Source organism: Hippoglossus stenolepis, chromosome 10, assembly GCF_022539355.2.
Source record: "Hippoglossus stenolepis isolate QCI-W04-F060 chromosome 10, HSTE1.2, whole genome shotgun sequence".
NCBI lineage: Eukaryota > Metazoa > Chordata > Actinopteri > Pleuronectiformes > Pleuronectidae > Hippoglossus > Hippoglossus stenolepis.
Genome location: NC_061492.1, coordinates 5,722,944 through 5,747,565, shown reverse-complemented (window position 1 = coordinate 5,747,565; position 24,622 = coordinate 5,722,944). Strand labels below are relative to the sequence as shown.

General features: G+C 40.0%; 1 protein-coding gene across 1 annotated transcript; it reads right to left on the bottom strand.

Moving 5' to 3' along the window:
* Nucleotides 1-17,657: 17,657 nt before the first annotated feature.
* nkx2.1 (NK2 homeobox 1) lies at nucleotides 17,658-20,123 on the bottom strand. Its single transcript, XM_035168395.1, has 2 exons — nucleotides 19,585-20,123; nucleotides 17,658-18,907 (listed from the first exon to the last, which is right to left on the bottom strand). The coding sequence occupies exons 1-2, from the start codon at nucleotides 19,949-19,951 to the stop codon at nucleotides 18,225-18,227; spliced, it is 1,050 nt and encodes a 349-aa protein (XP_035024286.1). The 5' UTR covers nucleotides 19,952-20,123; the 3' UTR covers nucleotides 17,658-18,224.
* Between the last annotated feature and the right edge of the window lie 4,499 nt (nucleotides 20,124-24,622).

Here is a 24,622-nt window from a genome sequence, read left to right as displayed (position 1 = left end):
ATTCTCAGAACTGATGTTTAACCAATAATTTACCTTAATTTACTGAAGACAACTTCTCTGACCACCTTTGGTCATCAAACGTCAGATATATAAACTTCTTATCTTACTTTTATTTCACATTTTCTTTTTTATGTATTTTTTATTTAATTTTAATTTTAAAATCTGGATTGCATCAGATTTTGTTTATATGTTTTGTCCATATTTTCACATTTCATTCCCTTGATTCAAGTTTGTGTAATGGTAATGTTGATAAAGAAGAAGCTCAAGACTAAAACACATCTTCAGACCTGGCTACCTGGAGACTGGACTGACTCCAGTGTGAGATTTGCGTCTGTATTTAACTGTACATTCTATCTCTTACTTGTCCGACAGGAGAAAGAACGGTCACTCAATTATAAGAACGCTGTCCCTCAGACCACGGCGCACTGTGCAGCCGGGCATCGGGATGGGAACCATGGCCACAATGGCGTATTTTTCTGTGTTGAGTGACTGTGGGAAAATCTCCCTCCTCTATTCAGACATTTTCCCCTTCTTTTCATATAATGAGGCGAGAGACTGATGAAGGCAACAACAGAAAAAGAACAATTACAGGCAATGAGAAAGCTCAACCACTCAGAACTCAATAATACTCCGTAGAAGGGTTAATCATTTTAGGAAGGGGTCTGAAGACAAGCCTTTTTACTTCAATTCAACTCTGGGGTGATATTTTTCCCCCTGAAACAGGAAGGGAACTGTAACACTTGACATGGTTTGACATGCTGAGCCATTACTGGATGTTCCCACACAGCAAGGAGCTCAGAAATTAAAAGAAATATTTAATTTACTGCAGAGCCAAGAACAGAGATTATAATTTTTTCCTTTATAACGTCCAAGACTTAAGATTTAAGGAGCTTAGATGATGATGTTTTACATTTACTTGTCCTAGAAGAAGCAAATACATCATTTACTTAAACAGTACTCTATAAATATGCAACTACAATCAGTCAAGTGCCACATTCATTTTATTTTTGTTAAATAAAAGTCAATTGGCAACTAAATGTTCTCCAAATAACAAAAGCAGAAATATTAATATATACAGAATGGGAACCATCAGTATTGTATCATCATAGCATCATTATATATATCTATGTATAGCAGCACATCATATTTTACAATATACTGATTTGTTTTGTATGTAAAGTACCTCGTAAGACAATGATAGTATTGAAGGGAGTTTTTGTATCTCAAAATGATACTGAACTAAAGTATTTGAGAGGATGACAAGTTAACAACAATTGTAAAAGCAAGGTCTTCAGCATTTCATCATTATGTATTTATTTGCCAACAACTGTAATATCTCATGTAAACGGTGTTGACAGTTGAATTGTATTATTAATAACACTGAGACTTTGCTGTGATCATATCATATTGAATATAATTAAACATATGAACAAACCATTACAATGTATATAGACATTCACTGTTCATGAACTCATGAACAGGTGTTGAAATCTGTGTTCATTATGGACCTTAGAAATAGTATTTTCATAGTTTATCAATGAATATGATTATTTAATTATCTTTCCTTTAATGACAACTGTTTCATGTTGCTTTGTAAATAATTGAATATGTGTTTATGTAAACTATTATTACTTCACAGAAGGAATTGGAGTTGATAACAAATACATTAATAAACATTCAAAATGTCTTTATATCTACATACAATTACATTTATACTGCGTTATACATCATTTATTTAGTGTTTATACACTTCTGATGAAGGGGGTTTGAGTAAAGTGTCACCAGTATCTCACTTTTAAACATTTTGTTTGTATAGAAAATATATTCAAAATACAAACAAAAGACAAAAACACTGAAAGAGAATAAAGAGAAATTGAGAAACGCTACAGAACTCGTGTATGATCTCTCAGAATGACGCGGTTTATTAACTGTTAATACACAGGACCCTTTGTCCTCTCCAAGTAACTTTATGGAAAATTGTCTACTTTGGTGCACAAGAGTGTGTTCTTGGCAGAGAGAAGCAGTTTGTGTTGTACAGGAACCACAGTGCTGGAGGAGGAGGAGGAGGAGGAGGAGGAGGGGGAGGGGGAGGAGGGTAGTGAGTGAAGAGGGATTTGCCACTTGCCTCAGTCACATCAGCCACCTGCAGGAAAAGTAAAAAGGTCTGCTTTTGAGCCCGTCTGCTCCGCGGCAGATGATGTTGACAGAGCATGAGACAGAGTGAAGGCCAGACGGGAGGGTCAGGAGAAAGAGCGAGCACAATGTGGAGAGGCAAGTGGATTGCAGTGGGAAGGTTTTGTCTCGTTTTACTGAGAGGGGAATAATTAAATGTACTCCTTTCCAGTGGGCTTAGGACTGAGCTCCTCACAGCAGCTGAACATGTCGGACATGTTGCCTGGAACCAACTGATGTTTTTAACGGCCAGTTTGTATTTAAAAAAAAAAAAAAGGATTACTTGAAGCAGGAAAACATCGCAGTGGAAAGAAATGTTAAATTTAGGATAATGAACTAACCAGGCATCTAATGACCAAAGGCCCAAATATATTATAATCTTTGAGATTCATGTCTGTGCCAAATTTCAGTTAATCAATATCATGAATTGTGATCATAAAAACATGGTTTTAGATGAATTGCCTGCATGGGAACTACATGGACGTCTGTTCAACATGTCCCGGTCCAAAGATAGTTCACTGGATAATCACCAAAGTCATAAGGATTCATCCTCTGGGCACCATGAACATTTTTATACCACATTTAATACAAATCCATCCAATAGTAACAGAGATATTTCACTGAACTCCCTGGTTAGTAACAGTAGTGAATTAGAATGGCCCCTCAGTGGAGCACGTACCTCTGCCAAAGCCCAATGGCTCCTTCAATTCAAACAAGATGCACCAAATTACACACACTCATAGATATCAGTTCCCAGTTATTATTGTTCCCTCGGAAATCTATGAAAATGTCCACACACAAAAAAAATAAACCTGAATCGCAACATGAAAGTAATTGATGAAAAGATTCCTGGATCCAACCCTTTGTCCGGATTCATTCAAAAAGGACAGGATAGTTGTAGAAATATTTCAGTTTGATTAAAAGGGTTAAAAGTGGTTTTGAAAGCCACAACTGACCAAAACCAGACACACAACTGTCCTCAGGGTTTTTCACAGCTGAGTTAATGTGATGGGGAAAACATCACATCGGTGCAGCCTCCACTGAAAGTTAGCCACGAGGGTAGAAAGGCAGGTTATTGCTTTAAACCACTTCTGACGCTGAAGAGCATTAATGATATGGACAAAGCGCTAAGGATCCTCGTAAAGTTATTAGCTGGCTTTTATCACTGCACACTGCTGTTCCTGCCACATTTCCAATCAGCGAGAGGAAGATGCATGGCCACCGGCACTCGAGCTTCTGCATGTGCTGTCGCTTAATCAGCTTTACACAGGTTTCCTTGCATGTACGAGGCGATTCAAGAGGTCTCTTACCTGACCTGTGCTCTGATAGTTTTCCATTAAATGTATTTTCCTCACTGTAAAGCCTTTATTTTTCTACAGTTAACTCATATCTGACAAGGCCGGGTAATACAACTGGAAAATAATTATCAAAACGCTGGTTATATAGCACCAGTTGTGTAAGAAGGACTCAGACGTCATATTAACAAGATCCATAATGCAAATGAATAACAGGGTTCTTGATCTTAATGATGGTGATGGTCACATTTTTCCTCTGAATGCATCAGGGTCCATTTCTTCTTTAAACTGCGGTCGAAGGATCGTCCTTGATGTTGGAAACGGCAGTTGAGAAAACTAGAAATACCGAATTTTAAACATACTCCATCATAGGTTCAACTAATGCAGATTTCCTCTGTTATCAATAGGTTATTATTGTACAGGAATTTGGTGCAAACTTTTCTAATTTATGTCCTGTAAATACATCTTTTGTTAATTTTAACCTAATTCAAATGTCCGTACTCTTTATTTTCACACCTATAATCATTCAAATGAACGGACTCTTTGAGAAAAAGTCAAAGAAAACTCAATCAACTTATTAAAATAGTTTTACCTTTTCGATTTCTCATAATGACCTTAAGTTGAATATGCTTTTTAACTTAAAAAGTAAAAAAATTTGCATTTAATTGGTCAAACGTTCCCCAGCCAGTCTCTTAGTACCTAGTAGGTTCATGTTATTTTCACGTGTATGTGGCTGGAGTTGCTGCTATGAACCTCTAAAGGTTTTTCTAGTGTCTTTCAGTTCAGTGTTTGGGTTTTACTGCGCGAAGCTTCACTCCCACGGCTCTCATCAGCTTCGTTTCAAGAGGGAGCAGGAACCTGTCTTCAGAAATGAACCCACTTCTCAGCACTGTGTGACAGGCGAAGTTAGCTGTTTAACACAGGGGAGCTCTCTGCAGCTAAAGAGCCAGTTATTTCCCTCAGGAGATAATGGAAACCAAAAGAAGAGCAAACAGAAGGTTGATTACTGAAGTTACATTTGCACGGGGGCCTGAAATGTGTCCCTAAATAGCTGTGATGCTTCGTAGCTGCTTACAAGCAACTGTTAGCTAACGAGTTCACCAACGTAAAAGATGATATTATCTAAGTGTTTAGTTTAGCACTTTTTTCACCGCCCCCCAAAAGGCCCAAAAAAACACTAGCATAGTTTGAATAAATCGCAATCTTCCGAAAAACTTCATGAAAATTTGAACTCTTCCTCGTGTCATTAACCCACGACAAGTACTGGGAACTTAATGCTAGCTACAACTCTGAGTAAAAAAGTACAATGTTCTCCTCAGTAATGTAGTGGAGTAGACAGCAGAAATACAAGTAAAACGTGTAATCAAACACTACTATATTAAGAGTACTTTGTCCCACCAGTGGACAGCACTGAGTCCTTCAGCAAAGACAGACCAGGTCATTGGAGTCTCGTTCGTGCTCCTGCGTCGTCCTCGCTGCGTCTCAGAGAGAAACCGGTGGAGCCCAAATGGCCGAAGTGAAGTGCAGTGAGAGAGAGTCCTCCAATCAGCGAGCAGTCTTTCCCCGAGAGGCTGAATGTTGATGGTTCCCTTGTTATCACATCCTCAGTCAGAACTATGGAGACGCGTCTGAAACGTGGGCCGTCTGCCAGCATCAGCTGAGACGTGAAGCATGTGACGAGCAAATGATGGATAATGGTATGGAGAAGGATAACCCCCCCGTTACACTGTTATGTAATTTTTTTTCTGACAAAATACAGAGTCAACAGCATTTCCACACAAAAAAGACATACACATAAATATATATACTATCTTATATACATTTCATTATTTTGTATTCAACAGATTGCTTTTAAAAAGAAATTAGTCAGATTTTAGCTTAACCCCCCAATTTACCATCTGTAAGCAGCTTTTAAACAGACAACAATTTAAACAATTGTAATTTCTCCCTTTAAGGAATATTCATATAAATACAACTGTGTTATATCATAATGCCTTTCTACATCTCGGCACACAGTTAGCAGCTTGCAGGAGTTTTAGCTGTTAACAACTATTAACACTCAAAGAAACCATATATCAGCTTACAACTGTTAATATAATGTGTTTTAAACTATTAACCAGACTTCTAATCGCCCCTGTTCAAGTAGTGTGGGTAAAAGTACAACATCTGTTTCTGAAGGAAGTAAAATAGAACAGTTCAAACATGAGCAATCTACTTCCTCCCCTCAGGTAGTTGAGATAAATCTTAATGTTTGAATAATATTGTTTGAATTTCAATTTTTTTAAGGATGTTTTTAGGAATTTGAGTATATTTAGCTTTTCCCTCAGCCTACAGCTATTTTTTCTTATACCTCAGTTTCTTAATGTGTCTCTCGGTGGCCGTATATGAATACATCTTGATATGTTGTTACCCCCCCTTCTCCCACCTCCTCATGACACCATCCCTGCCCCCACCTTCATCTGACTGCACCTGTCACCTGGGGGCCTCTGCCTACATTCAGCATCAATTTACATAACCTCATTTAGCAGTTCACAAATCAGAGCCATTAAGAGCTGCTAACAGGAGCCAAGGGTTCTAATTTAGCTTCCCTTTCACAGTGGGAAAATGGTTCAGTTCAGGCCTACAAATAAAGATTCAGGTCTTGGCTTTGATTGTTGATTGTGATGGAAAATGTACAGATGATTAGAACAGACCCCCCCCCTCACACACACACACACACACACACACACACACACACACACACACACACACACACACACACACACACACACACAACCCGACCCCCACCCCTACCCCTGTATTGATTTCCTGCCAAAACACAGCAGGCACGGTCCTGCACTGGAAATCCACTGGAGGAGGTGAACGCAAAGAGTTTGTAATAGTGATATATATGTGCAGTTTATTAAAGTATATAAGTATTAAGTGTTTATTAAAATCATAGAGCTGCAGTGGTTTCTACAGGGATGATGAAGTATGAAGTACATGTTTTTTTTATATAATTTACTTTTGTGCTATTTATTGTTTATTATCTACAAAAAGACATATTATCCTTCAACAACATTGATTTTTAAAACTGAGAGTGATTAAGTCAATATAACAAATTATTTAGAATAAAAACACTGCAAGTTTTTCGGTTCCTCTGTTGACACGACACAATATCCTTCAAGTCAATAGCCACACAGTCGTTTGAAGGATTTGCCGCAGACTTAAATGCTTTTATTTACATTCGCGTGGCAGCGTGACAGTAGGAAAACCAATTCAGAGAGCCGTGAATAGCCCGAGTCAAGAGCTGAAAAATTATTTTCAATCTGCATTCAATTTGGCAAAGATGGGGCTCGTAGAATAAAGAGGCTGATTCAAATTTCCACTTGTTCCCCCACTAAACTTGGTGGTGCGGCGCTGTGAACGCGTGCTTTTAGTGGGCATTTTTGGGGGAGCGTGTTTAATTAATCAACAAATCAGCGCTCTTCTCGACGCCGCTCCAGACGCATATGTTTGCACTTCAGGCCGCAGGACCAGGAGGAGGCTCTGCATGAGATGCATCCAGACGCCTACAGATTTTGTCTGCCGCTGCTGCAAAATGTGATTGCATAACATCAGTCATTAGCGGGCAGATAAGAGCGGCAGTGGCAGTAGAGGCGTGGAGTTGGCAAGGTTTCGAGGATACACACTGAAAGACCCAGACACATGCGTTCACTTTATAAAAGCTCGGGGGGTCAAGTCACACACAGGAAAATGAAAATGTTTATGAGGTATGATTCAGTGAAGTGGCCCTGTCCAGCTCTGGTCCAGCTCGTTTTTAGTCGTTTCACTTGAGGATAATTTATTACGAGTGTGCAGAGCAGGTCTGTGTGGGGGTTGGGATTCAGCAGAATGATGCTTGAGAATGCTATAGCAACCAACAAGAGGTTGTGGGCCTTTGGTAAAAGCGACTCTGAGTAAAAGGAGATAGGATCGCATACTGATCATGATGGTAAAACATGACATTTTAACACAACACTTGGTTAAACAACAGCCGCCGGGCTTTTTTCTAACCAAGTAGGCAGCAACACAAATGAGTGTTATTGTAAATGTTTCACAGTTTCCAGCTGGTGAAATCCTGCACGCTGTTAATAATCATGATAATAGTATAAATATAGAAATATACAGCATACAATGTACATATCCATCCCCCATCTGCATATTTGTACAGTACCTATTCATTTCATTGCTCTACTTTATTACTTCGTTACACAACTTGCAGCGTTTACAACATAACCAGTTTATTTGTGTTCATACTCTCATGGTGCATTTATACTTCTATTGTGTTGTTTATCCGTGTTTCCAATCTCCTACTTTCCTTTCACATGCGACTGGGCTGTACAGCCAGAGAGAAACCAGGAGCAGTTGTGTAACCGTCACATTGAAGCTCTGTCAGACAATAAGATATAGATAAGATAGATAAGATAGATAATATAGATGTAGTGATGTTATTAATAATAACAGCACCAGCTAATAATATTCAGTAAGAGAATCAATACCACGTAAATGAATGTACACATTTTCATTATGCAGGAATTAATAAACACCATTATCACTATAATGTGATAATGGCGATTTATATAATAGGCTCTAGCATTTAACTGTCATGTCAGTTTTATGTATAACTTTGAGCTTATTTTAACTACATGTAGTGTTGGGTAAAGCATATACTTTTATCTACAACAATAATCCAATATGCTGTAAATTGATATATTTGTGTCTCTTAATCCGTAAAGTAACTAGTTTCTATATCTGTCAAATAAATGTGGTGGAAATAAAAATATATCGGTTTATCTTCCTAACTAATTACTTTCCAGTAATGATCCTAATATTTCCGGACATGCTTTTAATAATAAAACATACATGTAAATAAAAAGATGTACATTAGAAAATAATTTAAAAAAAACATAAATATCCTCATTTGTATATCCTAGTTTAAAAGTGACCAGGTGTTGATGGTATTCACTTCAGCAGATAAACAGTCCAGACCAGTTTACCTCAAACTTCTTCTCTAAAGTCTCAGCCTGAGATTTAATTCTAAAAAAGGGAGCTGGAGTTCAGCCAGTATCTTGTCCATCACTCCTTAAAAAGGGCAAAAGGGGGGGAGACAAATGTTGTCGCTGTGTAGCCTGGACGAATTACTTTTAATGAACATGTAATTAATGGAAATAGACTGAACGGTCTCAGAGCAAACAATGATTCTAATTGATTAGCATTTCCCTTTTTTTAGGGAGGAAGGAGGGGGACGAGCCCTGATTCTCTTTGTCCGGCGTCTCTATTGATTACCTGCTATATGTGTATCGCTCCGCATGTGTTTTCCTTCATTAAGAGATAACGGGTTCCTGATTACGCCCGTCCCTGGGTTTAATGTTGCTTAATGTCTACTTTGTCCCTGTGTCATGTCCCGGGGCAGCGGGGACAATGAGAGAGTGGGTGGGCTGTGGTGGGCCTGAAGCAGGGAGATGCTGCTCGGGGTCTTGCTGCTGCAGGGGGGATCAGTGCAGAGGTTAGAAAAGCAGGAGCTTGTGGAGCTGACTGAGGCGCAGCGTGTGGCCCCCGAGTCCGATTCACTCTCACTTCACACGCCACTGTCTTTCTGCTAAACTGCCATTTTACTATCAATAAACGATTCACCCCGAGGAGAGGTGTCACAGGTCGATCCCTCCTGCAGCAGAAAGGCTGTGCAACCGACTCAGTGGACCACACACACCAAGTCTGCTCTTTGAATTCACTCAGCTTCGTTTAACTGGGCAATAGTCCGTCCTGTGTGTGCAACTCAATGGCCAATGTGCAATTCATTTCACAGGATATATATATTCTGTTTATACTGTATATACTATTTCTATTCCATTTATGTTTTTAGATTTTCCTTGTGTTTATATTTCATTTTTACTTATTATTACTTTACTGATGTCTATTATTTCACTTTCCTCTTCTCTGCTGTAACAGCTGATTTCCCTGTTGTGGGACTAATAAAGGATTATCTTACTTTATTATACTGTATCGTATTGTATCTTATTTTATCTGATGGTACCATATCGCATCTAATGTATCTTATTGTATCTTCTTGTATCTTATCTTATCATATGAATATTGTATTGTATTGTATCTTATCCGTTGGTATTGTATCTTTTCATATTCCAACGCATTGCACTGCATCTATTGTATCGTATCTAAAATGATCTTATCGTATCTTATGGTATTGCATCATATCCTATCTGATGGTAACGTGTCATATTGCAACGTATCGTGGCGCATATATATCGTATCGTATGTAATTGTATCTTATTTTATCATCTGCATATCACATCGTCTCATATCTACACCTGACACCCGTCCATTGAGCTGCCTGTCAACCTGACATCCTGAGAGGCTGCAGTGTGCCAGCTGCTGAACATAAATAAATGTGCCTCCATGGCATATACACACATACACACATACACACACACACACACATACACACACATATACACATACACACATATAGCAGCTCTTTGGGGGGATTATAGGACACAAGCCCTTATTCTGTCGATTTCCGTTTATTTAGCCTGTAAATTGACCAAGTAAGAAATCACATAGGCTTCTGTCCTACTGAGCAATTCAGCGACCGGAATAACATACAGTGACAATTGGCCTAAGAAGAGAACTGCAGCGTTGTGAGGAGAATTGCATGTTAGCTAATTGTTAATTTAAGCGGCTCGCAGTGGCTAATTATGTCGGCACAGCCAAACCATTTGCATGATGGACCAGCCACCTGCCTGCAGGCGCTGCCAGGGCAAACTATATAATTACTGAACAGCAGTGGGGCAATTTTTGACTGTCGCCCCCTTTGTGTCACATGAATTCCTCGTAATGACATATTTCATTAGGGGGGCAAATATCACCCCTCCTCCTGTTTGCCGAACAAAACATGTAGGTCTCAACAGGTCCTAAATACACAAGACCTATTTACATCCACCTCCAGCCTGTATTTGTATTAACCTGTAGTTATGTGCATCTTTGCTGTGAGTTAAATGGACGAGCTGCGCCTTTTCTCAGCTCACATGCACGGGCTCTGCTCGGGTTAAAATAGACCAGGCCCTTTCTTTAAAGTGATTGCAGCCTGAACTCATTAAGCTGTCAAATGTCTGGGCTTTGGGATCTTGATTGCTTATTGTGTAGCAACATTCAAGGAATTTTTTTTTTTTTACGCCTGCAAAGAGACGTACCCCCACTATTCAGTCACACAGAAGAATGGACTGACTGGAGGCCTGGTTTGAATATAGGATGGTTTCCTCAAGTTGTCCCACTTTACTACAAGATGTCAAAAGTTTTATTATTTCAGCATCGACATAAAAAGAAAAGCTACATATATATATATGTTTATAGGACAACAAAATATTTGTAAGGCTTTGAAAGGGTCTTACCCCACAAGATCTCTGTAGTGTCCTTATATTCTCTTAATCGGTGTGATGTAGGTTTTCAAGTCATTTACTGAAGTTAAAGTATCAATACCTTGTCCTGCATTAAAAATGTTGCTAAGACAAACATATAAAAGCGTCAGCTACAAAATTTCAGAAAGAATTGAAAGTAAAAGTGTTAAAAATGCATAATTAACCCCATAAGGTATATAATAGGATGTTGATGTATTATAACTTTGAGATCATTTTAACTTATTCATATAGTGTTGGGTAGCCTATACTTTTATCTGTAAAAAATACAACGTGTTTTAAGATGATATATTTGACGGTAATATCTTAATTTGTAAAGTATCAAGTGACTTTCTGTCAAATAAATGAGTAAATATGTAAATGTAATAGAGTAACTATAGACTTCCCATCACTGTTACTAATATTTTACAACATACTTTTAATGATTAACATAACTTATAGAATAAAATAAAAACCCAATTTAATATAAATATATATTATGAATACCCTGGTGATTATGTCATGCAGATCTATTTAACTTCACTCCAGGTCTCATCATTTGAAAGAGAGACAGCCCCGGACATTAAAAGGAGCAGTTGTTGGTGCAGGTCTGTGGAGGCAGCAGCAGGACCCGGGTCAGTGTGGAGGGTTCAGTGTTAACGGGGTTAGTGATGGCTCGTTGCTTCCTAAAGGACTCCTGCTGCCACTGTACACACACATGACAAGTCCGCTTTACACCGGCCTCCCTTAATTGGCATGTTTAACTGGAGCTCTCTCTCTCTCTCTCCCTCTCTCTCTCCCCCTCACACACACACATGCACACACAAATCCCTATCCCTCCTAGGACTTTATAGGTTAAACCATGCAGCCCAACAAGCTCAACCTAATTCTGATCCACATTTTAAACTTAAACCTGTAACTCTCATCCTAATTCCAATCATAAGCTTAATCTTTTTAAATAAATCCAAATACTTTCATCAAATTATCTTCAATTCCCCCTTTCTCCTGCAAACACACGAGGACCTGAATAAAAACAGTGTGAGCTTGAGTTGAGCACAGTCAGGAAAGGTACTTCATTATTTGACAGGACGAGAGCCCATTAGCAGCTGACTGAGATGGTTTGAGTACGACTGCCAACACCACAGAGCTCACAGAGCAGAGCACAGTACTGAGGACTTAACCACAAATCTTTGTCCGGCCATCTTCAAATCAAAAGATTTCTGTTTGAGTGTCACTATTTATTGATGCTAGTTAGCAGAAATAAAGTTGAGATTACAACTGAGTAGTAGATAAGTGGTGGTGTTTTTTTTTATATCGGTTCCCAGAAAGCGTTTATTGGTTGTATCCTCAAAATAGCTTCAAACAAAACAGTGTCTGTTCCACCTGTTAAAAAAAACTCACTATTCATAAATAGCTATAATATGATAAACTAACCACAGATACTAAACTAACCACAGCTACTAAACTAACCACAGCTACTAAACTAACCACTGATACTAAACTAAACACAGCTACTAACGCAACAACAGCTACTTAACTAACCACAGCTACTAAACTAACCACAGCAACTAAACTAACCACAGCAACTAAACTAACCACTGATACTAAACTAACCACAGCAACTAAACTAACCACACAACTAAACTAACCACAGATACTAAACTAATAACAATAACACAGCTAAACCAACTAAACTAACCACAGCAACTAAACTAACCACAGCAACTAAACTAACCACTGATACTAAACTAACCACAGCAACTAACTAACCACTGATACTAAACTAACCACAGCAACAAACAACCAGCTACTTAACTAACCACAGCTACTAAACTAACCACAGCAACTAAACTAACCACAGCAACTAAACTAACCACAGATACTAAACTAACCACAGCAACTAACTAACCACAGATTAACAACCACAGCAACTAACATAAAAACAACCACAGATACTAAACTAACCACAGCAACTAAACTAACCACAGATACTAAACTAACCACATCAACTAAACTAACCACATCAACTAAACTAACCACATCAACTAAACTAACCACAGCTACTGAACTAAACCCAGCTAGTAAAGCCTTCCCCGCTCTTGAGCAGTCCGATCTCATGTTAATGACCTGGTCACATATTCTGTTCCACTCAGGTTTAGGTCCCAGCTGAAGCTATAGATGATGTAACTTCTCTCTCAGTTTGACTTTAAGCTCTATGCAGATGATGCACTTCTTTAAAACACATGATCTTCAACCACCGACCTCATGACAACAAATCACTTTCACAATTCAGATGGAAGAGAAATTATTAGAAAACAAACCTGTGCTACTCTTAAATGTAAAATATTGTTACATCAAAACCAGATTTAATTTTGTTCATGTTTGGGGTTTAGTTAAAATAAACTTAGGAGGAGATGCATTTGTTAAAAAACTAAGTTTACGTTCTCCAGAAACTTTCAAACTACCTTTAACAAGAGGTTTTAACTGTTAATAGCAAATGTTCTCCTGACCATTAGTGTCCAAGTATTTGTTTTTGGTTGTGTTGTATATTTCCCACAATCCACGTGGAGAAGATGAATAGTGAAAAGATATTTGACAAAAATCTGAATCTTTTACATTTTTGTAAAAGACCAAATCTTTACAGACTTAATGTATATATAATAATTTCCCTGCTCATTGTTAAACAATACTCATTTAATTCACATTTCACGACTTTATCAGGTGAAAGAAATGCTATTTGCTTATTCATCTTCTATGACTTAATTCTTTTTAAATATAGTTTTTTTCTATTTCTGTTTGGTTTTGAAGTTCCTGCAGTTTTTCCTGCAACCACTGATTCATGTTGAGTCTCCACAGTCTCTCTCCTACCATGTGTCCTTGAGCAAGATTTTTAAAATCCTGCTGCCCAGTGTTAATCAACCAATGACTTGTCAAAATGTCAAATATCCATTTCTTCTTTTCTGGCTTTAAGTCGTTGAGTCTTGAATTGAGAAATCTTGTGATTCATGCTTTCTTTCCCCCTCTTCAGCAGCTTCATTAAAATGAAAATGAATGGCATCCAGCCCCAGAGAAGTTTTCTTCCCAAGAAACAAAGCCAAAGACGGGAGATGTATAAAATGTGATTTGTTCATCAGAGGGGGGGAGAGAGAAAAGACCCCACTCAGCCAGCTCTGAATGCTGCATTTCATGCCTGCAACAATTATGCTGAAAGGTCAAGTATTACAGCATCTTGTGCCTCGCTTTGCATGCAAAATATTTCAGTGCACAAATGACCCTCGTTTGTGCTCTTTGCACAATGGATTGAAGAAGCAGATAAACGTCGGACAATTAAAGATTTTTTTGCTGCTAGCTGACAATAACATTTACCAAAGGGGGGTGATTGCAGTTGCTGTGTAATTGTGCTGTTTGTAATGCACGTGAATGCTGAGGCCTGCTGCGATGCAATGTTGAGTGAGAGGGGCTGTGTTTTAAAAAGAAGACACGTTTTCATTCCAGCTCTAAATGTGGTTATTAGGGTTTCATATGTGAAAAGTAGCTCTGTCAAGTCTCTGGTTATAATGTGATGGAAATTGTTGGATTTGTCTTGTTTAAATATGTGATGTGTGGACAACACATGTTGTTGTTAATAATGAAAAAATAATTTGTTGATCTATTTCAGCACCGTGGACAGCACCAGGTTCTTCCTTTTACATCTCTAACAGGAAAAAAGCTTAAAAGCTCATTCTTAAAATGATAAGAAACCAATTCTGTAATTCACTACTATCAAATTATTTTTTCATTTGTTTTTTTCCTTAGATTTATAACTTCAAATTATAGCAAGCAAATCATATTAAAACATGACATACACATCCTCATATATTCATGATTAGGAATATGCCAGGAATCAAATTTCTACATTGATTAATAAGTACAACAGGGACGCTTTTTTAAATTGTGGCATTGTTACCACCCTAACCTGTATGGTGTACTTTGGTTTAATCATTTGAAGTATTATTTAATATGTTAATGATTATATTCCCTTTCTCACGTCTCTCGTCTGTGTCTTAAAAGCACAAGAAAGGCTGCAAACATTTCAAACGATTGACGTTTTTCCATCCTGAGGAGCCGTGATTTACCTCCTGCTCTCTACATATTTATTCTCAATTTTAGAAATGTTCAGTGGAACAAAAAGGGACAATTATTTTGAATTTTCAATGAGGAAAACTACTTTAAAAGTGAAATGTAAATAAAAATTAAATATTTAGAGATTGTTATTGTTAAATTGTCGAAGTCACCATGAGGATTTAAATCAGCTCTTGTTCTCCCTCCAGAATTTATTGCAGCCTGAACTTTTCCAGACGCAGCCATATTTAATTCCCTCTTTAGACACTGACCTCATTCCACGGACACTAACAACAAACACAGATATGGATGCTGCATATTATCCACGAAAGTGAAACTGGGGCTAAAGCGACGAGTAAAATTCACATGCAGCTCGTCGCTAACTCAAATATGATTACCTGGAGATTAGGGACTAATTGCTTGGGCTTCGGGGAGAGCAGCCCAGCATAAAGCCAGGAGGACTTGTGGAGCTGCACTGTGGCTTCCTACAAAAGGGAGCGATGAGAGCACACACGCTTCCAACAAGTCATTCTCAACAGCTACAAGCTGCACACAAAGACCACACACGGCGCCAAAGACATGGTAATGTAATCCCAAACTTCTCACTTCTGTGCGCAACAAAACAGGCGCAGCGAAACACCTAATAGAAGATGGTGTGTGATGCTGGGGAGATTCCTCCTGAAAAGAGCCCGGAGGAGTTTGTGGGATCTGCTCGGTGGCAAAGACACGTGAGTCCAGGAGAAACTCACAGGTCCTTCAAATTATTTTTTTTTAAAGCTGCGTGTTTTAAAATATAAATGAACGTTTCACCAGTCAAGAAAAACCCCATCCTCTCAGTGGAGCACACACACTGAGTCCGAGCCACCAAACCAATCCTCTGAGGGGCTTTGAGAGGTTTCTTCGATGGAGGAGCACACGTTTGAAGTTTGAATCAACCCCCTCCCCCATAAAATAAAATGGATAAATAACCATTTCAACGCAGTAGTAGGTCAAATATAATTTCCCCAACCTAACATGCCAGGAAACAGAGAGAGGAGGAGCAATAAACCCCCTCGAGATCAGAACCAGGGAGCACATAGAAGACAGGATGTATAAAACACGAGTCAGGTGCAAACTGCTCCTGGAGCATTAATACAGCTTATTATTGTTTATTGATAAAAAAAAGAAACACCAACATCTATTTTTTCATATTCTAACACAAAACTAATTCTTTTTTATTTGTAACATAAATCTGAATTTTTTTTTTATTTGTAACATACACCTGGTTATTATTATCATTTGTATTAGGCCTATTTGTAGCAAACACAAATTGGACCATTGTTAAGTTTATTATTATTATTATTATTATTATTATTATTATTATTATTATTATTATTATTATTATTATTATTATGCTATTTAACACGTCACTAGGAGATATAGGTCAACCGATACGTTTGCTTTCTCGCTTTGGGTCTAAATCAAAGCTCGTCGTGTTTCTCTATAACTCTGTTAGGCCTCGACTTCACAGTACAAAGTAGTTTCCTATACGAGGTCAGGTGCCTGAGATAATAAGGTAAGTTATGTATTTAAATATATTTATATTATGCATGTGATTTGGTGCTATACAAATAAAAATTGAAAATTGAAGAATACAATTTAAAAAATGTCCCCAAACAAGTTAAGTTGGTGAGGTTTGTTAGAAAGTGAGTTTAGTGGCCAATGAATGAAATGTAAATGTTTTAAACTGCAAGAAAAAAACGTTTCAATAAAATAAAAAAAATCCTCTAATGTACATTTTTTTTTAATTCAGACAATTTGGACAGTGTCTTATTTGACACCCGTCGCTAAGCAACCACATAATTTACCATTTAAGACACATATATCTTTATTAGTTGGCTGGAGAATAATCCACAAATAATAATCGTAGTATTAGGCCTATTTTATTTTTGAAGAGCAAATGCTGACAGAATGAATAACTTGGATAAAAAATAAGCCTTCATTCTTGCAGACGACAGTTTATAGGTTAACTTTACAAAAGGTGTTTGTCATGGACGCAAACAGGCTCCGCCGCCTCCTTACAATCCCCTGATAGATTATTGATAAAGCGGCTGATAGCAGAGCGGTTATTTGAGCAGAATACTTCAGGGGTTTCCATCGATAAGCTGCAGCGCTTTGAGCTGCGAGTGTGTTTGATGTGGGAGCTGAGCGACCTCACCTTTTTCTGACTCACACACACCGAACACACACAGAGAAGAGAAAAGAGAAAAAGGCTGAGTTTACTCTGCAGGGCTCATGTGTGAGCTGCACGATAACACCGAGGTGTGTGCGAGGAGAAACCTGGAAAATAGGCCCTCCACTCTTTAACCGTCGTGGTAGAATTAGAGTCGAATTAGTGTCGATGTAATATTTTTGTTTTGTCACTTTGCAAAACCTGGACTGGTTTAGCAAAAAACCCCAAACCTGCATCTGCATTTTAAAAGTTATTTATCGCAATGAAACCAATAATTAGTAGAGAAAACTACCTTCATAAAAAAAAGAGGAGAAATATGAATCGATTAAACGAAATAATACAAAATAAAAGGATGTTTGTATTCATAAATAATTTTCTGATGTCTCCAAAGACCCATTTCTAGGTCTGTGCGTAAAAATAGGTTCCACAAGAAAAAGCTTATAGCTGTCGTGTTTCCATAATTTATTAATAGGACTGTTCTGTAGTAAGTCAAATATCTATATAAGTTACAAAGAAATAAAACGTACAAATACCAATGAAACGACAACAAACCGTCAATAGCGTCAAAAACTTTGTACAACAGAGAGCTAAAATCCAAACCTCTTACAGAAATATACAAGCTAGATCTACGGCTTACATTAAATTCTATCTTAAATCATCAAGTGTTTGTTTGTTTGTTTGTTTGTTTGTGAGGGGGGGAATCGAACAGCACCCAGTTTTCTGCAGTTTCCCCTCCGCCTCCCTGTCCAGCTTCACTTCTCCTCTTTCTGCGGCTTTTACGCGATTCTTCTCTTGTTCTCAATATAATTTACATAAATAAATCCCAAGACTTTCAACATCCCGCAGTTTCAGGACGAGTGTTTTTCTTCCATGTGAGTCTCGCGTCTTTTTTCTTTTTTTCTGTTTTTCCAAAAGGTGGAAATGCAAGAGGAGCTTCTTTTTCAAATACGCGCACATTTACACGGTGCAACTCGAAGTCCTGGCCAGGTGTGAGCTCTGAGCGGCCGCCTCTTGTCACCACGTCCTGCCGTACAACAGGGCGGAACACTGCAGGGCCGAGCCGTACTCTGAGCCGGGGGAGTTGAGGTGCGACAGGCCGGGCACTTGGCCCTGCAGCGACGGGGGACTGGAGGAGTGCGGGGCCAGGTCCGGAGAGTGGCCCGTGCTTCCCACCTGCCCGCCCTGGTGCTGCCCGAGGCCGGACGTGTTGTTGGACATGATCATGACGTTGCCCCCTTGCTGGTGGTGAGTCTGTGCGGAGGACGTGGGCGTGTGGCCGGTGCCCTGGCACGGCTTCCCGTCCTTCACCAGCACCGGCACGGCCACCCTCCGCGGGGACTGCTGCTGCTGCTGCTGCTGCTGGCAGGAGCCCCCGTCCTGCTGCATCTGCTGCTGGGACACCTTGTCTTTGGCCTGCCTCTTCATCTTGTAGCGGTGGTTCTGGAACCAGATTTTCACCTGGGTCGGGGTGAGGTGGATCATGCTCGCCAGGTGCTCCCTCTCCGGCGCCGACAGGTATTTCTGCTGCTTGAAGCGCCGCTCCAGCTCGTACACCTGCGCCTGGGAGAACAGCACTCGCCTCTTTCTCCGCGGGGTGCTGGACAGAGAGCCCATGCCTTTGCCCACGTCCGCCAGGGAGCTGAGGCTGCCCATGCTGCCCATGTTCATGCCCGACGACGAACCCATGAAGCGAGAAACTATAAGAAAAGAACATAAATACAATGAATTCTACAAGCCGGTTTTTATAAGGAACACACCAGAGAAATTTGGTTTTGAAGGACACAATTATAGTGTTTTAATTTCCTAAAGCTCAGTCAGAAATTAATAATTATAAAGTGCAACACAACAACATTGTGCATTTTGACAAACAAGCTGAGCAGAAGAAAGACAGATGATCAGAGGCAGGTGCCCTCATCCATTAATGTCAAACACACAATGCGCGTCAAAGTCCAGATTCATAAATACACAACTGACAAATTCTATTAAATAACAAGTGCGGCTAAAGTTCACCACTGACGGCACAGTGTTGTTGGTTTAATGCGATGAAAGAGTCGGCACAGGTTAATAAATTATCTTAAATAAACGCCCAACGCTTAAAGGGACATTTTATCAGCCACGCTCTTGTAGTGAGACTTTTTTTCATTAACAGATGTTGCCCTCCATGAATTAAATAAACTATTATTAAGCTTTATTTTGGGATAAATTTAATAACAACAAAATAAGGAAATCTAGACTAGAGCGACATGGAGAGTCTTTTCCTTTGCGCGTAATTACGCACGGTTGACAGAAACGATGCACCGTGCGCCAAATTCACCCAAGCGTGCACCCGAGACCACTCAAAGCCGGAGTCAAGGCACAGGTGCGGGATACTCACTGGTGGAGAAGCGCGGGTCCGGGTTGGCTCCGTACCAGCCGGTGGCCGTGGCGCTGCCCCTCATGCCGTCCTGGTACGACGGCAGGTCGCCCATGTTGCCCAGGTTGCCGTTACAGTAGCCCCCCATGGCCGAGTGTGACAGCTGAGAGACACCTGCCGCAGTCATGTGGTAAGCCGCAGACACAGTCCCATTGTGGCCCATGTGGTGCTGCTGCATCGCCGCCTGGGAAACCTGCGGCTGCCGGTAAGAAGTGAGAGGTGCCCCCAAGTTGTTATTCTCCATGCTTAATTTCTTATAGCTCTCCTCGAGGGGACTCAAGATATCGGAAACAGAAAAAGGAGTCGTATGCTTAGGGCTCATCGACATTGTTCTGGGGCTGGAGAGGGAGAAATTAGAAGGCAAGGCAATCGCTCCTTCTCTTTTTTTTCCTCTCTTCTTTTAGCCAAAGCCCCTCTGGTTCCTGTTGTCTCAGCGTCGATCCTGGTAGATGAACACGTAGGAGAGCGCCTCAAGTCCGCCTTAATTGGATTGAGTGGGAGCTCGGTGCTGGCTTTGGTTTGTTTTAGCTGGGTGCCAGGTTTAAGGCTACCATCAGAGGCGGGGCATCGGCAACAATACCAAACAGCCCTAGCCTCCTTCCTCCGTGCGTAATTTCACTTCCAAGACATGTGCTCCCCTTCGCACTGTAACCACGACATGAGCGCCGCGGTGCGCGCTCAGAGATGCTCGGCTGCAGGCGGGCGGTGGTGGTGCGCGCGCTCCGGCTCCCGCTCCCGCTCCAGCTGCCACATCTGGAGTTGGCGACTTGTTGCTGGTCGCTGATGAACGCGCGGCCGCACCTCGAGCTTCGCAGTGACCACAATGCACTTTATTAACTGTAGTGATGTTTACGAGGGCCTCTTGATGAAAGGAGGCCTGTATGGACTTGAGAGTTGGAGAACCACTCCTCGGGTGAACTACTGACTTTTAATGGCCATGAGAGGCCTCCAGTGATTGCAGGATTGTTTGTGTTATGCCTTATCGTACTCAGACATGCAAAAGTGCACTTGCGGGGCGGGAAATTGACTGATACTGATAAGTAAATAAATACACATCCGCGTGTTAAGTAGCTGCGTAAATGATTAACAACCCCCCCCTCCCCCCATCGTTTTTTCTTCTTTTGATATCATTACCTTAATTCACACACACACACACGTACACACGCACACACACACACACAACAAGTAAACAAAACAACGGAGTCTTGAGGAGGAGAGGCTCTCGTGCGAAGGTTAAAGGTGTTGAAGCACGAGCAGCATCTTACCTTGATGCCATAATAGTTCCACTGCATCACGTGTCAGCTCTAGAAATGTACTTAGAGGCATGAGAAAAGAAATAGTGTAAATATTGCGTAGCTGGACAGGTAAATGTCACTTTTACGCACAGCTTTTAGGAGGCTATTTCTACGTATTTTTTAATTAACAGACAATAAATTAAATCTATTATTTTAGGGCAAACAAAAGTGTTTAAATTAATTAATATTATTATTATTATTATTATTATTATTATAGTTTTTGCTGTAGGATATTTTAAATGCTGTATATATATTTTTTAAGTGCAAACAGCTTGTTTTAATGATCAGTATTTACATATTAGTCCATATTTCAGATATTTCAGGATAAAGCAACAAATTTTGTTCATCCAGTTTGTTGCTCTCCAGTTACAAAATGATTGAGAGTAAGCAGCACAGAATTAAAATCGATGTAACGTCTAACTTACACAATCTGTGGCTGTCAGGATCAAACCGGAGCTGAAAACCTGATGTAAAGCTGCAGTAAACATGTGAAATAAAGCAGGTGTCTGTTGGTAAAGGGTCAGTGCTGCAGCAGCAGCAGCAGCAGCTCCTGCAGCAGGAGTCTGTGGCTGCAGGTTGTGTCGTTAAAGAAACACAGCGTCTTCTGGTGGCAGATCCGGTTTGTTGTAACACTGTGATCCGTGTTATTCTCTGTTGAGTATTAAACTGGGCTTAGAGTTTTATTTCTAACATAAATAATGTTTAGAAGCAGTTTTAATGTTTTTATTCAGATTGGCTGCGACCTCAGCAACAAGCTGTCAAAGTGAGGGTGTGGTGTGTGCGTGTGTGTGTGTGTGTGTGTGTGTGTGTGTGTGTGTGTGTGTGTGTGTGTGTGTGTGTGTGTGTGTGTGTGTGTGTGTGTGTGTATTGGGGGTTAGGTTAAGCTTAGGGATAAGTTTGGATAGCCTATTCTTTCCTAAATGAATTGAAGTTAATGCAAAGTCCTGCAGAAACCTGGGTGTGTGTATTCCAGGAAGAAATCTCTTTACACAATATGGGGACTTGTCTTCCTTATGGGGACAAAGAGCATGTTCTTATAATGTAAATAATTACATTTTAAGGCAAATACGTATTTTAAGTTTAGTTTTAGGTTTAGTTTAGCTTTAGGTTAAGGTTAGCTTTAGGACTAGGTTAGGTTAAAGTTAGGGCATAGTTAGGGTTAGGCATGTAGCTAGGTTGAGGTCAGAGTAAGTATCCAGGAAATCAATGTAAGTCAATTTAATGTCCTCTGAAGTCATGGAGACACGGCTGTGTGTGTGTGTGTGTGTGTGTGTGTGTGTGTGTGTGTTCCAGGTCTTACTCATGCTGTGGGGACTTAAACCAGTTTACACAATATGGGGACTTGTCTTCCTTATGGGGACAATAAGCAAGTCCCCATAATGTAAATAATACAATTTTAAGGTTAAGACATGTCTTAAGTTTAGGTTTAGGTTAAGGTTAGCTTTAGGTCAGGTTAAGGTCTAGGCAGGGTTAGGGTTAGGCAAGTAGTAACTATGGTTGAAGTGAAAATAAGTCTCCAGGTAATCTATGTAAAACAATGTAATGTCCTCTGGAGTCATGGAGATGAGTGTGTGTGTGTGTGTGTGTGTGTGTGTGTGTGTGTGTGTGTGTGTGTGTGTGTGTGTCTGTGTGCGCGCGTGTGCGTGTGCGTGTGAGTGTTTTACAGGCTGTCAGCAGGATAACCTGATGCGCGCTGCATGTTTCCAGACGCACGGTTCCAATTTAAAGATGCGCGCACACATCACAACAATCCATTTGCTCCAATTGCCTCACAATTATCTCTAATGAAGCCACGTTATCACATAGCCCGAAGGTTTTATGTTACAGCTAAAGTGAACTGTCTTGGATCGCAGCCGAGGCGCGCGCGCGCGTCACTCGCAGCCAATTAACATTACAGCATGTTTTCCGCGTGGTAGACCTTGCTCCTGCCTCCGTTAATTACGGAATTTCGCAAGACATTCTTAATCATCTCAATCAGAACCTTTCCCCTGTTCTGGCACACGGCAATTATGGCCAATTAGTGGTAATTAGTCCAAATGTTCGGGCTAATTCATCCGAATAATGAGGACGCGGTGAAGTGGAGGGTATGGGGCTATCGAGCCTTTTGTTATCGAGGCTGCAGGTTGTTGTTTATGAACTGATTGGTGCATGATATACTCCAGAGAATAAAAGGAAGCAGTGCAACGAGGGGAAGTGATTCTTTCCTATTAAAAAAACAACACTTTCTTTACATCAATATAAACATTTCACATCTGCTTGAATTGAGATCAGTTGTTAATTGTCTCATTTCGCTCTGACAGAGTCTGAGTCTCCTGAGGATTTTTATAAAACTCTTTCTGACTTCTCCTCCTTTTTCCTTCCAGCTCCTCAGGAAATGAGCTGCAGGAGGAACAACAGCAGCTGAGGAGGAGGTGTGAAAAAGAAAGAGGAGAACATTGGTTTGATTCACCATCACACGCACGAAGTCAGGTGTAGATGATGTTTTTTCTTTCCCACTGGACTTCGCGCAAAGTGACTCTGAAACGTAACCTTTGAGCAAAACACTGGTGTATGACGTCACTCTACACGTCACTGCCTCCCTAAGCCCAATCAGCAGCTGCAAAGCGACACACTTGCAAGGATTCAGAGGATAAAAGCAAAGCCCGCCCCCTGGTGGATGTACTGCACGTCACCATCCGCAGAAAACACTCAGGGTTTGGTCATTTGCAAAGTTATACTGGGTCTTATTGCGCCATCTAGTGGACGCGTGGATCACAACCGGCTTAAAATGAAGGAGTTGTTGGTATTTGCTGAAGATGGAAAAGTTGTCGCTCCACCTTAGTGGAATAAAGGTTCATGTTGGTCTGTAAATGAGAGAAAATGTAAATGTCAGGGAGCAAAAATCCAAGAAAAACACTTATGCATCAGTTTAAAATGTGCAATTCTGTCAGATAAGTATTCAAAACATTATTATACAACAGCTGAAGGTTGAAAGAAAACATGTTTTACAGTTTATAGACGGAGGAACGTATAAAAAAAAACTAACTATGTTCGCCTGTTTCCATATAAAGAGATTTTATTGTGCGTTTTTCATCAAAAGTCTAAATGCATAGATCAAAAGTATAGAGTAACATTTAAAATATGATGAAGGATTCTCTGTTCCCAAGTTAAATCTAGTCTCAAAACTATGAGCATGATTTTATCACAGTGGAACCTCCACTGCACATATTACAGCTGATACTGTACAGTTGTAATCTTTCTGAATGACTTTAGTTAAGAATATTACATGTCTACATTATTAATAATGTGTAAGGCATAAAGGACATCTCTATAAGCTGTTTTTTTAGATATTACCTGTTGAGGAGTTTTGGACCATCCTCACACATTACTGTATGTGCCACTATATATTATGTATATTGTATTTTACACTATATCTGTTCAGGAGAATAGTGTCTGTCTAATTCCACAGATACTCCCTTCTATCTCTAAGCAGGACCCAAGGTCAGGTTATAGATGAAGGACCAAACTACAGTGTCTACGTTGATGGACGTTCATATCTAACTCAGATGCTCCAGACAGAGAGGCACCAAACTTCAACTCTCACAAACTCCAACTCTTTTGTGTATTTCACCAGGGACAAGACGTAAGGACACAACGTGATTTAGGAATTCATACTTTAGGCTTAACTGTCCAATAGGATGCAAACACCTACATGTAACATAGAG